Here is an 18,885-nt window from a genome sequence, read left to right on the forward strand (position 1 = left end):
TTGTATGTTTCTTTTGAGACATAATAGCTTGGGGTTTATATGTATCCTGTGTACCTGATTCACTTTGCTGTGCAGCAGAAACTGGCACAACGTTGTAAAGCAGCCATACTCCAAGAAAAAAATTAATGAAAAACAAATAGCTTGAGGTTTTGTTTAGGACAGAAGGGGACAAAAGGTAATAGATTCAGGAACATTTTTGTTCGGCTTGCATTGCAAAATGGCGCTAGCACATTGTAATCTCACACAAGTTTGCAAAAGTAGCGGTGAACTCTCACCCCCTCTATCAAATGAACTCAGCTGTGCTCACTGCACAGGCTGCTGCTTGAGGGGGTCAACTCCCAGTCATTCTGTCTCTTGCTCTGATAACAAAGGATTTTGCTTTGTTTCATGACAAAGCATTGTAGGAGCCCAGACTGGCATACAGCTCTGCATTCTAAAATGGGTGCAAGACAGGGACCTCTGCTCAGTGTTATGTGCCAGCTTGGATGGGAGGGGAGCTTAGGGGAGAATGGATACGTGTAGAGGTGTGGCTGAGTCCTTTTGCTCTCCACCTGAAACTATCACAACATTGCTCATCGGATATACTCCAATATAAAATAAAAAGTTTTAAAAATAGAGAAAAAAATAAATAAATGAGTACAAGCACCAGGATGGAGAAACAGAAATGGGGGTGTGAGGAAGCAGGCACTGTCACCCCTCCTGGAGGTTTGTTTACTGGCGCTCAGCCACGCCTTTGCCTGTGGCTGCACCTATGGGAACACACTGGGAGTTCTCTGAATTCGTGGAAACTTAAAGAGTGTGGCTGGCCTTGACGTGTAAGGATCACCAACTTCTGTTGGCCTCTTACCGTATCCTGGGCACTGTACTGTGTACTCTGTTTGTAATAATTCATCTGAGCCTCACGTCACCATTTGACAGATGAGGAAACCAAGGCAGAGAGCTGTTAAATAATATGTCCAAGGTCACAGGGCTCTAAGCGTGGATCTGAGACTTGGTTGTAGGTAGTTTGGCTCCAGAGCCAAGGCTCACACACGGAGTTGCCCATGTGTTGTATTGGCCTAGAAGAGTCCTGATTGATACATTTGTCCCAGAGGATATATTAATAGTGCCCCCCCGATTTGGACACTAAATTATATAGTGTCGCAAACTGGACTACCTCAAGGCCACACATAACTTGATTCAGATGTTCCAGCTACTGGCTCTTTTCCATTATGACTTAATGGATTGAATGGATATCCCTTAGCATCTTGCTGTTTTTCCTTATATCCTGGCTCTTTCACAAATGGATATATGTATTCCTTACTGCTAGTCTGTGAGATACCTACATTTTTAGGGTTCTTTTTAGTTTGGGGATACTTTCATATGCATTATTTCATGTGAGGTTCATTATATGTATTTATGTCTCTGTTTAAAGATGAGGAAATAGATGGTTGGACATACACATTTATATAATATGGATAAAAGCTGAGCAAACTTCTACTATGTCTCTGGCACATTAGATGTGAGGATGCAAGAGGAACTTTGTTGCTGGCAGAATATTGCCTCCCTGGCCCCCAAATACATCCAAGTCCTAATTCCCAACACATGTGCATACGTTACCTCACAAAGGGGCTTTGCAGGTGTGATTAAGTTAAAGATGTTGCAATGAGAAGATTATTTGGGTCAGTTCAGTGCAGTTCAGTCACTCAGTTGTGTCTGACTCTTTGCGACGCCATGGACTGCAACATACCAGGCTTCCCTGATCATCACCAACTCTCAGATTTTGCTCAAACTCATGTCCATCAAGTCGGTGATGACATCCAACCATCTCATCCTCTGTCATCCCCTTCTTCTCCGGCCTTCAGTCTTTCCCAGCATCAGGGTCTTTTCCAGTGAGTCAGTTCTTTGCATCAGGTGACCAGAGTACTGGAGCTTCAGCTTCAGCATCAGTCCTTCCAATGAATATTCAGGACTGATCTCCTTTAGGATGGACTGGTTTGATCTCCTTGCAGTCCAAGGGACTCTCAAGGGTCTTCTCCAACACCACAGTTCAAAACCACCAATTTTTCAGTGCTCAGCTTTCTTTATGGTCCAGCTCTCATATCCATACATGACTACTGGAAAAACCATAGCTTTGACTAGATGGACCTTTCTTGGCAAAGTAATGTCTCTGCTTTTTAATATGCTGTCTAGGTTGGTCACAGCTTTTCTTCCAAGGAGCAAGCGTCTTTTAATTTCATGGCTGCAGTCATTATCTGCAGTGATTTTGGAGCCTAAGAAAATAAAATCTCTCCCTGTTTCCATTGTTTGCCCATCTGTTTGCCCTGAAGTGATGGGACTGGATGCCATGATCTTAGTTTTCTGAATGTTGAGTTTTAAGCCAGCCTTTTCACTCTCGTCTTTCATTTTCATCAAGAGGCTCTTTAGTTCTTCTTCACTTTCTGCCATAAGGGTGGTCTTGTGCTTCATCCAGTCCAGCATTTCGCATGATGTACTCTGCATGTAAGTTAAATAAGCAGGGTGACAATATACAGCCTTGACATACTCCTTTCCCAGTTTGGAACCAGTCCGTTTTTCCATGTCTGGTTCTAACTGTTGCTTCTTGACCTGCATACAGATTTCTCAGGAGGCAGGTATGGTGGTCTGGTATTCCCAATCTCTTGAAGAATTTTCCACAGTTTGTTGTGATCCACAGAGTCAAAGACTTTAGCGTAGTCAATGAAGCAGAAATCGATGTTTTTCTGGAATTCTCTTGCTTTTTCTGTGATCCAGTGGATGTTGGCAATTTGATCTCTAGTTCCTCTGCCTTTTTTAAATCCAGCTTGAACATCTGGAATTTCTCAGTTCACACACTGTTGAAGCCTGGCTTGAAGAATTTTCAGCATTACTTTGCTAGCCTGTGAGATAAGTGGGTCTGTTGTAATCACAGAGCTCCTTGCACGTGAAAGGAGGTCAGAGAGCCCATGTCCGAGTGACACGGGGTGAGAAAAACCTCAGAGCTCACTGCTCACGTGTGGACAGCGGGCGGGGCCATGAGCCCAGAGAAGGGGTGCCCGTGGAAGCTGGAAAGGCCAGGAAGCCTTTAGCCCAGAGAAACCTGTTCTGGACTTCCGGCCTCCACAACTATCAGATGATTTGTGTGGTTTTGAGCCACTACCCCTGTTATTATTTATTACAGCATGATCGCTGCCCTCGAAGAGGAACACATAGGTTGAGATACAGTAAGTTATTAGTACTTTATCTGAAAAAGCAAAAGGCACATTAGAAGTGCTACATCACCCAGCACCGAAGCATGGAACTGGTTTTTTTTTTTTAGGTCACATTTACCGGCCCATGGGTGTCTGCCAAGTTGGTCTTGTGCTTTTCCCAAAATAGCTGGCTCGAAGGGAGTGGAGCTGCGTCTGAACCCTTTCTCTTGAACCTCAGTCCAGGGCTGTTTTCATCCCCTCACCTGTTTCTCTCAGCTCGCTGAGTGGGTCCATGTATGCCAGGTGCCCACCATGGATCCAGGTCTCCACCAGGTGTCCTCCAACTCTGCACGCGGTCACTGGTTTAATGGGACATCTCACAGTATGACCATGCCATGAGGTCTGCACAGCTGTCCTAGAGACAGTCAGAAAGAGGGGCCCACAGGCCTTTACCTGCAGTTCCAAAATCCATTGTGAAGTCATTCAGTCGTGTCTGACTCTTTGTGACCCCATGGACTGTAGCCCACCAGGCTCCTCTGTCCATGGAATTCTCCAGGGAAGAATACTGGAGTAGGTTGCCATTTCCTTCTCCAGGGGATCTTCCTGACCCAGGGATCAAACCCCAGTCTCCCGCACTGCAGGCAGCCTACCATCTGCACCGCCAGCGAAGCCAAAGTGCTCTGAAAACCAAATGCTTTTCCTGTTTCCTTCGTAGTTCACTCCAACAAGTACTAAGTACTTAGTACTAAGGTCTTTATCTTCACTTAGTACGAAGGTCTTAGTACTAAAGTACTAAGGTCTTTATCTTCACTTCCGGTCTTTCTTTACTCATTTAGTGTGGCCATTCATATGTTCAGCTGTAGAAATGTTAATGAATTTTACTATGGGCTGCTGTCCCAGGTCCCCCCCAGTGGTCATATATGTAAAAGTGTATGCACTGAACTTCCGAAATCCAAAAACATTCTGAATTTCAAAACAAATGTAGCCGTGAGGCTATCAGATAAGAGATAAATGGACCTGTACTACTTTGCTCCATCTAGCAAATAGGTGTCACTGACTGGACATAAGAAGAAAGGGGTGACTAAGATGATTAAGATCCTGGCCTTGGGAAGTTCAGGGTCCAGTGGGGAAGGAGATCTTTGGTGGAAGTGGAGGAGGAGGGAGTGATATTGATACAGTAAGTGCCGTAAAACTTACGCACAAGGTGTGGTGGGGAGGTGAATGACAACACAGCCGGAAGCTCTGAGAGGCTTCCCGGAGGAGACAGGGGCGTTTCTCAGTTACAGAAACTAAGGGTGTGACCCTTCTGTGCCTCAGTTTCCTCACCTGTGAAATGCGGATGAGGAGACACTCTGAGTAGGGCTGTTGTGGGGATTAAATTAGTGACAACTTGTCGCCCACTTAGAACAGGCCTACGAGTTGACTCACTGGAAAAGACTCTGATGCTGGGAAAGGTTGGGGGCGGGAGGAGACGGGGACGACAGAGAATGAGCTGGCTGGATGGCATCACCGACTCTGTGGACATGAGTTTGAGTGAACTCCGGGAGTTGGTGATGGACAGGGAGGCCTGGCGTGCTGTGATTCATGGGGTCGCAGAGAGTCGGACACGACTGAGCGACTGAACTGAACTGAACTGAACCCGTAGGAAGCTCTCTGTAAGCGTGTCCTAGTAACGAAAATAAATAATGTATCGAAACTGCTGCCCATTAGTTCCACAAATGGCTTTCTAAGCCTTAACGTCAGTGCCCAGTGAAGGGCTAAAATGAAGGAACTCTCTGACATGTTTCCTAAGCTTTCTTTCGGCCGCCTATTGGGGTTTCTTTGGATGAAACACAAATAATCCTCTTAAGCAGACCTGGCGGGGACTTCACACAGACATTAGTGTCTGCTTAATGGGCTGTGGATTTAAGAGCTTCATCTCTCCTTAAGCTCTTAAGAGCTTTACAGCGCACGTTATTCCTTCACGTGGAGCGCCAAGGCACTGTGTGGCTGCTCCACCGTGGCCTGCTCAGGGCTGGGGAAGGATGGGTCGTCTGAAGACCGCCTTCACAGAGGACACACCTGGGACTCTGTCTGCTGTTCGCCTTTCTGCTGAGGGTGGAAGGACGAAGTCTTTCCCTGCTGCTGGAGCCTGGCTGGTTCAACTTCTCTGAGAATTCACTTGTATCACGGGACACTCTCATACCCCGAGCGATGTCACCAAAGATGGTTCTGTTTTATCCTCAGCAACAGCCAACCATTAAATGCCAGCAGTATTCATCTAATGAGTATCTTTCCCAGTCTTTTTTCTATTTTGGTTACTGCGGTTAATAGAGTATATCCCAAACATTTCTAAAAAATGGGTTCTACTGAACACTTGTTTGAGGGATATTAATATATGTTATCCCTAGGATTCTGTCTTATAATTTATGTTGTCATGACTTTTAATTACAGTGTTTCTAATGTTTCGTGTGACTCAGGCCTCCTTTTTTCTTCTTGAGTACCCTCCATGACGCTTGTTGATTTCTTCTCGGAAACCTCATGTCAGTGGGTTTTGCCTGCATAACTCAACGTGAGCTTGTATCTCGGAAGAGTGAAAGTGACCTGCCTTCTGTCCATTATTCAAGGGCGGGTGGTGATACTTGTTAATTTACCACTTGTACATCGAATGGTCCACGAATGTGAGGAAAGATATCCACATATCTTAACACAAAGAGACCCATGAAGGACACAGCAAAAATCTGCTCCCGGGAAGGTAGTAGCCACATCTTTGGGGCAATGTGCCATTGTCACTTTAGGCTTTCTCAAAGCATTCTTGTGAAATACCAGTTCCTCAGGTGGCTCTAGGGAGAAAATGACCTCTAGATAAATAATTTTGAGAAAGATTACTTATAAAGCCTTCCTTCAGAGGGACTTCCCTGGTGGTCCAGTGGCTAAGACTCTATGTCCCCAATGCTGGGGGCATGGGTTCGACCCCTGGTCGGGGAACTAGATCCCGCATGCTGCAACTCAAGATCCCACACGCCACAGTTAAGACTCAGCGTGGCCAAATAAATTAAAAAAACACTTCAGGGCTTCCCTGGTGGCTCGGGGGTAAAGAATCTGCCTGCCAATGCAGGAGACACGAGTTTGTTCCTTGGTCTTGGAAGATCCCACATGCCGTGGGGCAACTAAGCTCTTGAGTGAGCCATAGCTACTGAGCCCACACATCCTGGAGCCCGTACTCCAGAACAGGAGAGCCACGGTAATGAGAAGCCCACACAGCACAGTTAGAGAGTAGCTCCCACTCTCCGAAACTAGAGAAAAGCCCACCCAGCAATGAAGACCCAGCTCAGCCAAAAATAAATAAACAAAATTATTTTTTTTAATATTTAAAAAACAACAACAAATCTTCCTTTGGAGATTCCCAGTGCTAAAAGCTCTGAGAACCTGCAATGAATCTCATATAACTCGATCATTCTTGATTTTACTTGATGTCAGAATTCTAGGTATAACATTTTAATGTGTCCAGAACAAATGTGCAGAAGAACCTGTTTTTGGAAATGTTAGGACAGGCTTGTTAATTATACCACAATCATTGGAATGGAAATGAGATTGGGAATGACACTCATTGGATGAACATTGAATTTAATGATTTCGTCAGTCACTGAATAACAGTGGTGAGTGGAGATGAGGCCCATCCTATAGATATCACTGTTTGCTTTCCTGTCCTGTCATATGATGGTGCTGTCCTTTCCCCATAATTTGCCACATTTTGCATTTCTCCTTTCCCATAAGGAGTGGGGACTTTCTGGGGAGGAGTGCTAAACTCAATGCCACTAACTTGATCACCTTTCAACTAATTCTGTAAAAGCCAAGGATTACATTCTGCTGCAAGCAACAGAAGGAGAAGGAAATGGCAACCCACTCCAGTACTCTTGCCTGGAAAATCCCACGGACAGAGGAGCCTGGTAGGCTACTGTCCATGGGGTCGCTAAGAGTCAGAGATGACTGAGTGACTTCACTTTCACTCATTGGAGAAGGAAATGGCAACCCTCTCCAGTATTCTTGCCTGGAGAATCCCAGGGACAGAGGAGCCTGGTGGGCTGCCATCTATGGGGTTGCACAGAATCAGCCATGACTGGAGTGACTTAGCAGCAGCAAGTAACTGAAACCACTCCAATGACAGCCAAGTGATGAGTTCATCCTTCTTACTTAAAAAGAAGTCCAGAGGTTGGTCCAGCACCTCAGAAATGCCATCAGACACACAGCTGTACTAACTTCAGTGTGTGTTCATGTGGTTCTCCTGACCCCAAGGCAGCCCTACCATTTTAGGCATCGTATCCACATCTTTGTTCCAAACAAGATGGGAAAGGACCTCAGTAGCTTCTATAAGCTGAATATGTGCCTTTTTATCCAGAGAACCATAACTTGCTTGGAAGCCCCTCCCACAAATGTCTCCTTCTCTGCATCTTGTTGGCCAGAACTGTGTTTCATGACTTCTCCAAGCTGCAGAGGACTCTGTAGAGTTCTTAGCTTGACGTGTGCTTCCCAGCATATTCAGTATCTGTTAGCTAGCGAGAAAGGGAAAATGGGTATTGGGCCAATAGGCATAGAGTGTACCAAAACCATCATTGAATTAGTCCTTTCTAGAAAGAGGTTCGTGTTCTGTTTCTTCATTGTATTCTAGATTCCCTGTAACTTGGTAGATATTGAATGTGTGCTTTTTGTAAGCAAGGCACAGTCATCTCTGCTACCAAGTGATCACAGTCTATAGAAAGAGAAATACACACCTGGCTCTGATAAAGTTTCATAAGTACTACACTTATGATCTTAGAAGAAGGTAACAGAAACATGGTAAAATAAATTTGAAATCTATCCTAGACAATACAGGTAACTCACATCATATCATATCTACTCCTATGGGAAGGAATCTGATGATTAGAGTTTCAAGGGAACTAGGTTTAAGGAAGGTATCAGTTCAGTTTGGTCGCTCAGTCGTGTCCAACTCTTTGCAACCCCATGGACTGAAACACGCCAGGCTTCCCTGTCCATCACCAGCTCCCAGAGCTTGCTCAAACTCTTGTCCATTGAGTCAGTGATGCCATCCAACCATCTCATCATCTGTCGTTCTCTTCTCCTCCTGCCTTCAATCTTTCCCAGCATTGGGGTCTTTTCCAGTGAGTCAGTTCTTCGCATTAGGTGGCCAAAGTGTTGGAGTTTCAGCTTCAGGATCAGTCCTTCTAATGAATATTCAGGACTGATTTCCTTTAGGATGGACTGGTGGGATCTCCTTGCAGTCCAAGGGACTCTCAGGAGTCTTCTCCAACACCACAGTTCAAAAGCATCAATTCTTCAGTGCTCAGCTTTCACATCTATACATGAGCACTGGAAAAACCATAGCTGTGACTAGATGGACCTTTATTGGCTTGTGCAGTTATAACTTGTTCAGTTACGTAGAGCTGTAGGACCTCTGTTAACCTCAGAGTTGCTGATACTGACCCTTGAGTCACTGAACTCTTTATGGATGGTAGGAATTAAAGTAATTTCTGCTGCATTTGGGTATTAAAAATCAGGAATAGTTCAAAGGATTGCTTCCAAATGAGAATTCCTTTTCAATAGTTGCAAAATGTGAAAAATGCCCTAAATTCTTTATCTAGGCAGAAATGTGGTTTTGCCTTCTATTGAACTCTTTCTTCCTCTATTTCATATAGGTCATGCATATTTTTCTTTCTTCAAATTGTTAACCATTGGCTGGGGACCTCCCTTCCTGGACCGGGGATTGAACCCATGTCCCCTGCATTGGCAGGCAGATTCTCATCCGTTGTACTATTAGGGAAGTTCCTCACTCAGGTTTAAGAAAAGTAAAAGACATTTTCACCAAGAACTTTATTTAACAACGTAGTCACTAATTGAACTTTCTGGCTAACCCAATAACTATGCAAGGACCTTATTTTCAAAAGAGGACACACCTGAGGCTCTGGTGGACATGAATTGGATGGTGGGGGCCACTGTATAGCCCAGGACAGTGGCTTCTTGTGTTTGGCTTCTTTCTCATCATTTTCAAGGTTCTTCATGTTTTCTCACATGTCAGAACTTCATTCCTCTCATACGGCTGAATACTACTCCACTGCAAGGACATATTGCGTTTTAGTCTTCCCTTCATTATTCAGTGGACATTTGAGCTGGTTCCACACTTTTGGCTGTTGTGATTATCGCTGCTATGAAATTCTTATGCAAGTTTTCGTATGGACACATGTTTTCGTTTCTCCTGGGGTGGATTTGTTTAACTTTTAAATTTGTCAATTATGATGTACATCTTTATGTCACTTGGCAGTAATGGCTGTTAGTTATTAAAATTCTGGCTCATTTTCTGCCTCTTGGCATTGCTTTGTATTTCAGTGATTTCTCCAGTGACTCACCTTTGGAGAATTTTATTTTGTGGGAAATACGGTTTTACTCCTTTTAGCTTATTTAATGGAAATCTACTGTTAATGTTAGGAAGAAAGCTATGTTGTCTTTCACTTACTAACCTCTAGTCCCCTGCTGATTTGTGATCTTCCTGGTTTTTATAAATAAATAAGTAGTAGCATTTAATTGTTTCATCATTTACAAAACCTTTTGTCTTTGTGGTATCATGTTACCTTCCTAGCAGTCCTTAGACTGATCTTTTCTGGCTGCTTAACTTGGAGTCCAGTTGATTTCTTTTAAAAGAACAGTGGTACTTAACTATGATATGAGGCTGTCCTTCATTCTTCAACACCACAAATCTGTTGTTTCTATGGTTTCTGTGTTTCTGTGGTATTGTTTCTATGGTTAATACAGAGAATATGTATTAACCACCAGTGGAGGTTCCCAGATGGCGCAGGTGGTAGAGAACCCGCCTGCCAATGCAGAAGACATAAGAGATATGGGTTCGAGCCCTGGGTCAGGGAGATCCCCTGGAGGAGGGCACAGCAACCCACTCCAGTATCCTTGCCTGGAGAATCCCATGGATAGAGGAGCGTAGTGGGCTAGATGGGGTCACAGAGAGTTGGATACGACTGAGTGACTAACACTTTCACTTCTACCAGGGAAGCTCATTAGCCTAGACCAGTGGTTCTCAGACTCTACTTGCGTTAGAATCTTCTGGAAGGCTTGTTGAAGCTCAGTTTCCTGACTCAGTAGGTCTGCATGGGTCTGGAAATAGTGCATTTCTAACAAGGTCGCGGAGAGTCAGACACGACTGAGCGACTGAACTGAACTGAACTGAACAAGGTCTCAGGTCATGTTGACGCTGCTGGTCCTAGCACCATTTTGAGACTCACAGGCCTGGCACCTGAATGTATGTATCACTTTGGGTTTTGTTCAGCCAGCGCTTCTCAAAATTTAATGTGCACGTGAATTACCTGGAGACACTTTTAACTGGTTCTGACTCAGTAGGCATGGGAAGGCTTCCAGGATTCTGTTTGGGTGGTTCTTTGTTTTTGTTAAACTGTGGTAACTGGACATTGAAAAACGCTTGCCAGCTTTAAGCAGATGAACAGGATATACCTTGTAACCTGTGGTGGAAGTATGCTTTACAAGTTACATGGTTACTCCTAGAAAATCAGAGGCTAAAGTAGTCCTGGTTACTCAAAGAGCAGATGGTTGAGACTTTAAACATAATATTCAGAGTAAATTATCATTCTCTCAAGGAATCTTTTAAATGCATGTTTCCAGGTTCTGAAATGTTTCACAGCTCCTGTCTCTTGAACAAAATGGATTCTACAGGGATTCTAAATTCATTCTTTTAAACTAAGGGAGTTACTTTTTGTTTTCCATTTTCTCAGCTTCTCCACGAATGTAGACTTGATGAGATCAACTTTAGGGACTTACTGTTTTGCATAATTTTATACTTAGTACCTGGAAGGATTATTATATTATGTAAACAGAAATACATTCTCCATAAAACTAATTTTTTTCTTTTTCTCTTGGCAGATCACTTACAACCTTGGGGTTGGTTATCTCATCGCTGGCTGACCAGGCAGCTGGCAAGGGTAAAAACAAATTTGTGCCTTATCGCGACTCAGTCCTCACTTGGCTGCTTAAGGTAATTCATTGCTCTCGCGTTCTTTTCCAACTAGAAATTGGCTGTTTCAGTGGTGACAGCTGAGAGATGTGTGCAAAGCTAACCAAAGACAACACAGCGAACTTCTGATAGTAGTGTTACTCTGCTTCCTTAACACGCAAGGACAAAGCCTCATTCCTGTTGCCATTTTTCCATTATAATGCTGTTCCACAGGCACTGTGCTTTGATGTGAATAGAGATCACCTTTCCTCTTGTCACAAAATTTTTTGTGAAATACAAGCCCATTTCTGCATCAAGTTCTCTTCACAGAAAAGGTCATCCACACACATTTGCCACTTCCCTCTTGTATTGTGCTTGGAACAAATCCCTGTTTCCCAAGATGCTATTTGAAATATGTTGCAGGACAATCTGGGGGGCAACAGCCAGACCTCCATGATCGCCACCATTAGCCCAGCAGCAGACAACTACGAAGAGACCCTCTCCACGCTGAGATACGCAGATCGGGCCAAAAGGATCGTTAACCACGCCGTCGTGAATGAGGATCCCAACGCGAAGGTCATCCGGGAACTGCGGGAGGAGGTGGAGAAACTGAGGGAGCAGCTCTCACAGGCTGAGGTACGGTGAGCCCGGCGCTCCCTGTGATCCAGGCCCCCTGGCTCCTGGTGTCTGAGTGTTGGAGAGGAGCTCGCTCACAGTTCCGCTCACCTCGTGTCCTTCGCCATTGCTGAGCTGACGAGCATCTTCCCCGTGCCAAGCATCGGGAGGACACCAAGCATGAAATGCAAGGCTGCATCCCAGGCACTGCCAGTCGAGGAAGCGGCCAGTTAAGAGGGTTGCTGCCGCTGCCTAACTGTTTGTCTCAGGCAGTCAGCTGGCCCTTCACACTCTTCCAGTGGGAAATCCTAAGACCCAAAGGTGCTGCTTTGATTAACATTGTAGATGACAATTTCCACGCAGCCTTACCATTTTCAGAGACGTTAGCTCTGTATCATCTCCTGATTAAGTCATGCAGACAAGGGGGTCAAGAATAATTAGCATTAGGAGTAATTCACTTTGTATTTTGTTCATTTGTGTCAACTCCTGAGAGGGAGCCAAATCACTCTGCACTGTTACCGTCTTTCCTTGGCTTTACCCAGACTTCATAACCGTGCCCACTTCCCAGTAGCTGTTGCCAGGGGAGGCACTGTCTCACTGCACTAGGAACAGCACTGAGATGAGGCCAAGTGCCTCCCCTTCAGTTACATGCTTCTGCCTGCCAGGACTCGGGTGTGTCCCTAAGCCTTCTGAGTTCACCTTCCTTCATACTGCCGTCTTCTAACTCCACAAACAAAGGGAGGTCAGAGCTAAGGGCCTGAAGATTCTATCTACTGCTGATCACGGAGCTGCATTATAACTGTTTACATGTCTTCCTCCTCTTCTGGGCCATGGGTTCCTCAAGTGCAGGAAGCATGTTTTATTAATTGTGTTTATCCCTAGTACAACAGCGATACTGGAAAGCACTTAGCACGATAAGTTGCCTATGGGAAGTGCTCAATAAATGGTGCTCTTTTTTATTATCATTCCAATCATCATGGGGTGCATCAAGCTTAATTTGTTTTTCATTGATGCCAAGAAGGGTAGCAGAACACCTGGAAAATTAAAATGTTGATAAACTGTGATGAGAGTCGTTCCCTAGAGGAGTGTGATGACTCTCGAGTTTGTCTGTAGGTGGATCATCTCTGTCCTCCCTCCTGTCTCTGAACCTGCATTTCTGCTGTGACCCTGTAATCCAGGTCTGGTAGCCAGAACAATGCCTGGCCAAAGGGTAGACCAGAGGAACCACAGCAGGTTCTCGCTGTAGCTCAGTTGTGTCTGACTCTTTGCAACTCCATGGACTGCAGCACGCCAGGCTTCCCTGTCCTTCACTATTCCTGGAGTTTGCTCAAAATCATACCCATTGAGTCAATGATGCCATCCAACCATCTCATCCTCTGCTGTCCCCGGCTCCTCCTGCCTTCAATCTTTCCCAGCGTCAGGATCTTTTCTAATGAGTCAGCTCTTTGCATCAAGTGGCCAAAGTACTGGAGCTTCAGCATGAGTCCTTCCAATGAATATTTGGGTTGATTTCCTTTAGGATTGACTGGTTTGATCTCCCTGCAGTCCAAGGGACTCTCGAGAGTCTTTTCCAGCACCACAGTTCAAAAGCATCAATTCTTCAGTGCTCAGCCTTCACATAGAATTTTCATGTGTGTCCCCTTGGACCCAGCACTAAATGTCACTCTCAGGTTCTGTTAACACAGTGAGATACAGTTAACACATCCTCAGCCAGACCCACATTATCGCCACTTCAGCTTCCAGTCTGAGCTCTGCCATCTTTCTTGTTTGTAGAGTTATCCTTTGCAGAGCCTCATGTTACTATAGAGTGTCATAAAAGCAGATGGGGGCCAAGGAAAGGCCCCCCAAGATTTCTTAAGCTGCATGTCTATATTTAGACCTCTTAATTATTCTCACTGAGCAAACTCAGAGGGAAATTACTGCCCTTTTAACCAGATGTCCTATTTCCAAGTGAGTAATAAGCATGCTAAGTTTATTACCATCAGTAAGAAAAGTAGTTCAAGTGGCCCAGACTCAATTTTTAATATAATTGAGAAGAGTCTCTACCCTTCCTGGTAGGTCAATATAACTGGGATGTGTTTATTAGTGATGTGTGTTGGTCTTTGTTTTATTGAAAAAGAAATCTACTCAAGTAATTTGTTCTCATACTTGGCTATTTTGAAGGTGAACTTTAGCATCTTTGAGGTCTTTAAATGTGAAATTTAAGTATGATGGATAAAATTACTCTGGGATGATTTATATCAATTTAATTCAGGGCACTGGAATTTCTTTTTTCTGGCTTTAAGAGGAGCAGCCATTTATTCTTTCATTTAATTTGATTAATAAAGGTCTAAAAACCCCCCTGACACTGTGTGGCATAATTGCTTCCAACAGACAGTTGATAACCTCTTAAGAAGGACAATAAGGGATTGTCTTGTACATAATGGTGGAAAAAATGAGAAAATCAGATATCTCTGCTTTCATTTTAAAGGCTATGAAGGCCCCTGAACTGAAAGAGAAGCTCGAAGAGTCTGAAAAGCTGATAAAAGAACTAACAGTGACTTGGGAAGAGAAGCTCAGGAAAACAGAAGAAATTGCACAGGTAGCTTAATAACCCGGGCCTAAAATATTGTGATTCTTTTTTTTTTTAATTGAAGTGCAGTTGACATAGAGTGTTGTTGTGCCATAGAGCAAAGTGACTCAGTTGCACACATACAGACATTCTTTTTAAAAATATTTTTTTCCATTATGGCTTATCACACAGGGTATTGAGTATCGTTCCCTGTGCTCTAGTGATTCTTCTTCGTTTGCCATCTTTTCTGTAAACTACTTGCCATCCTCAAAGAGTCTTAAGGGGATTTCACTAGTGGTCCATTGAGTAAGACTCCATGCTCCCAATGCAGGGACATGGATTCCATTCCTGGTCAGGGAACTAGACCCTATGTGCTGCAACTGAAAATCCTGCATGCTGTAACTAAGACCCGAGACAGCCAAAAAAAAAAAAAAAAAAAGCCTTAAGTAGCTTTTTCTGCTGAACTGGAGCCTACAAAAATCCGTTTTTAGACATTGACTTCATTGTCTTGTATCAACTACTGCTTGGTCCCTGTGATTGCTAGAAGAGAGGTCAGAATTTGTGCAGGCATGGTATCGGAATCATCTTTAATGTGTCCTGCTTTTCACATTTTAAACAAAAATCTGTGATTTCAGATCACCTGGCAAAGCATTGGCAGAGAATTTATAATATACAGCACATCACCGGCTTTTCAATGTGTTTGTTTCTTTGGCTCATTAGAAAATGCTGTTATGAACTTTATTTGAGATAAAAAAGCAAGGACTGAGCATGCACACATGTGTGAGTGTCTGTGTGTGTGAGATATGAATTCTACACTGTGCATTTCTTGACATTTTCATCTCATTGACCACTTGTAAGCATTGAACCACCCCAGTCAGGTATCTGGAAATCAGTAACTGGAACCTGGGCCAGCCTTCTGCTTAAGTTTTTTGTAGGTATCACAAGCACACACCTAACTTTCTGTAACTCCTGCTGTGCTTTGTTTTTCTTCGTAGCACATATCACCTTAGGGAATTCTGTGTTTTACTTTCTATTTTCTTATGGTCTGTGTCCTTCTGCTAGAATATGATTTTTGGTGAAAGAAGTAACTTTGTTTTGTTTGCTCTTGTATTCCCAGCCCTAGGTTAGTACCTAGCACAAAAAAACATTGCATGAATAACTTGAATGAATTCAAGGCCCTCTGCAAAAAGGAGAGGCCTGCTCTTCCAGCCCCATCTCCACTTTCCCACAGTGACTGGGGATTCTTTTCTTTTTTTAACTTTTTATCTTACATTGAAGTATAGCCGATTAACAATGTTCTAACAGTTTCAGGTGCAGAGCAGAGCAATTTAGCCATACTTTTACATGTATCCATTTTCCCCCAACCCCCCCTCCTCTCCAGGCTGCCCATAACATTGAGCAGAGCTCCCTGTGTTATACTTGGGGTCCTTGGACTAGGGGTTCTTGACACCTACGTTCATCCAGTGCATCCTGAGTCCTTACCATCCTTTCCTCTGCCCTTACCTTGCTAGTCCCCCGTTTCTTCCTCTTGTGCCTCAAGAACCATCTCAAATGTATTCTCTTCCTGAAGCCTTTCCTGGACTCTTAACCCATCACAGTCTCCCTCCTTTGAGGCCCTGCAGCACGGTGTTCCTCTTCAGAGGCTTGGGGCTCTCCTCTTTCATTTCTAGCCATGTGGTCTTATCCCCTCCACTGGACTGGAAGCCCCTTCAGGGCAGGACAGTACCTGGTTCACCCTCGGTGCTCCTATGACACTGACACAAGATGTCACATGTGTTAGATGCTCAGAAACTTGGTTGAGCTGAGTAGAATGTGTCATTTCACTGGCATTGTCCCCAGAAATAGTGACTTAAACTTTCCATAGGTACATCTCCTGACTTGAGCAACAAACAGAGCTTTCCTGCTTTTGTCTGTCTCTGCACAGGAGAGGCAGCGGCAACTTGAAAGCATGGGGATTTCCCTGGAGACTTCTGGTATCAAGGTGGGAGATGACAAGTGCTACTTGGTCAACCTGAACGCAGATCCTGCTCTCAACGAACTTCTGGTTTATTATTTAAAGGTAAGAGAGTAAATTAATAGATAGTTGCCACCCTGATTCCTTCACATACAATCCCACTTGGGTCTGGGTACCTGACCCCATGGGTACAAAATCCCCATGATTTTGCTTTTTGTATCCAGCTTAGCTCTCATTTAAAGTAAGAGGAATGGTAGTTCAGTCAAGGTACCACTGAGCGAGAACTAGCTGTTTTATATCACGTCAGCCAAAAAGTTTGGGTTGGCCAAACATCTTTTCCGTAAGATGTTATGGAAAGACTCCCAACAAACTTCTGAACCAACCAATATTATACTGGGGCTGCCTAGCTGGGCTGATTTCAGAGGGGCAGGAGGAGCCACCGAGGGTGTCAGGGTGATCTCTGGCTATGGCGACAGGATTCTGAGAAGCTCTGGAGAGTCACCATTATGCTTCTGAGTAATCCTAAGGGGATCTTGAGGTCAGCACAAGCCTAAAGCAGACTCTGTTGGGAGATTACACAGCTAGGGTTTTTCCCTAGGGTTCTTCCATATCCATCCCTTTTAAACCTGCATCCTCAGGAAGTAACTCTTGGTCCCATGATCACCCTCAAGCGGAGATGCATGTGGGCTTTGGAGTTTGGCCCTATGGCCTCAAGGTCATGTCACTGGCCATACAGCAGGGGTCACTGCAGCGGTTGTCAAACTCCTTCGTTAGGGATTCTGAGCTGCCTCATGAATATGCAGAATGCAGTGGAGAATAAACTTGAAGTGAAGAAAGGAGCCCCAGTCTTCTAGAATCCTTGTTATTCTACTTTTTCCAGGAACAAATATGACACAAATAGCCCCTGACTTACTGAGAGTCCACTCACAGACTTAAGATCTGTTCATTTAGGAAAGGATGAAGCGGTAAGGGATTGTTTCTGAAATCTTGATTTTGAAAGACCATGTACTGCACTTTCTCTGTTGAACAGGGAAGTATTTTTATTATCACAGAGACTGCATGATTTTTAGAGCAACAGAACAAGCAAAACACCAGGAATCACAGTCCTCACATGTCCTAGTTTTGAAGTACTGAAGAATCATGCATATCTGTACATTGTATAACCCACAAGCATGAATACTGTGTAATTTGGTTGTATTTAACTGTTGTTAAACATTTTAAAAGTTGTATATTTGAAAAGATGGTTTTCCATGAAACTGTTTTCAGTGGTTCTTGAGTTTGTATAGCTTTTCTCAGAGTCTTTCACTGTTAATTCAGGCGATCTTTGAGAAAGAATCCTATTGATTAGATTATAATAATACTGTTTTGGTTTTGTAGGGGAAAAAAAACAAAACAGGCTTAGAATGAAATGGCTTGGCCATGGTCACATAAATAGTCATCAAGTTAAAATTGGACCTCAAGGTATTCTAGTGTCAAATCTGACTTCTTTATGTTCTAAAATAATAGCTAATCACTGTTAGGGTTTGTTTTTTTTTTTCTATAGTGTTTGAACATGTTTTAAATTTAGTGTGTTAAGGTAAACTTTTGACCTACAATGCACCAGATCTTGCATCTCCTGTCTGGTTCACCTAATGTTGTTATCCGTGGTCTGTTAAGTTATTCAAATTGACTGTGATAAACTTCTACTGAGTTGCCTGCAAGTGTAGGTGTTTGTTTTTTGAACAATCTGTTACCAGGACCACACCAGGGTAGGTGCCGATACCTCTCAGGACATCCAGCTCTTTGGGATAGGAATTCAGCCTGAGCACTGTGAGATCGACATTGGCTCTGATGGAGAGGTCAGCCTCACTCCAAAAGAAAATGCACGGTAAGGAAAGTACCATATAGATAACTAATGAGTTCCCACTGCATAGTGCGGGGAGCTCTACTTAAATGCTCTGTGAGGACCTAAATGGGAAGAAAATCCAAGGAAGAGGGGATATGTGTATCCACGTGGCTGATTTACCTTGCCGTACAGCAGAAACTAACAGAATGTTGTAAAGCAACTATTGTCATCGTTGTTGTTGAGTAGCTAAGTCCTGTCCAGCTCTTTAAACCCCATAGACTGTAGCCCACCAGGCACCTCTGTCCATGGAGTTTTCCAGGCAAGAATACTAGAGTATTCGGTTGCCACTTCCTTCTCCAGGGGATCTTCCAGACTCAGGGATTAAATTCGTGTCTCCTGCATTGGCAGGCGGGTTCTTTACTGCTGAGCCACCTGGGAAGCCCTAAACTCCAATAAAAATTAATTTTAAAATAATGAAAATAAAGAGATGGTAGGGAAGAACAAACAAAAGAAAAGTACCTTAACATAGCTTAAGTGCCTCATTTTCAGGAGTAGACTGCCCCTTTCTCTTGGTTCAGTTATCAAAGTTAAGGTCACACTAGCTTTTGCTTTCTGCTTGTAGAGCGCTGTGTAAGCAAAATTTAGAGCACCAGCTTCAGTGTGGCTGATTCTACCTTCACTAGCAGGGTGATCTTAGATAAGATACCTCTTTTATCTAATCTTCAATTCCCTCATGTGATAAACAAGGCTAACGGTAGACAAAACATATAAATCACTTCTCTCAGT

The 18,885-nt window shown here is 43.8% G+C and overlaps 1 protein-coding gene across 11 annotated transcripts in view; it reads left to right on the forward strand.

The window, feature by feature from the left end:
* Positions 1-18,885, forward strand: part of KIF13A (kinesin family member 13A) — a 197,666-nt gene that overhangs the window by 122,867 nt on the left and 55,914 nt on the right. For all 11 annotated transcript variants that reach the window (XM_055406723.2, XM_055406726.2, XM_055406727.2 and 8 more), the window contains exons 10-14: positions 11,085-11,196; positions 11,578-11,790; positions 14,240-14,350; positions 16,245-16,379; positions 18,011-18,141. In XM_055406723.2, the coding sequence (XP_055262698.2) occupies positions 11,085-11,196; positions 11,578-11,790; positions 14,240-14,350; positions 16,245-16,379; positions 18,011-18,141 (702 nt within the window). The remainder of the gene's footprint in view (positions 1-11,084; positions 11,197-11,577; positions 11,791-14,239; positions 14,351-16,244; positions 16,380-18,010; positions 18,142-18,885) is intronic.

The sequence above is a fragment of the Moschus berezovskii genome, chromosome 23, assembly GCF_049115385.1.
Source record: "Moschus berezovskii isolate FMDL1 chromosome 23, NW_MosBer_1.0, whole genome shotgun sequence".
Taxonomy (NCBI): domain Eukaryota; kingdom Metazoa; phylum Chordata; class Mammalia; order Artiodactyla; family Moschidae; genus Moschus; species Moschus berezovskii.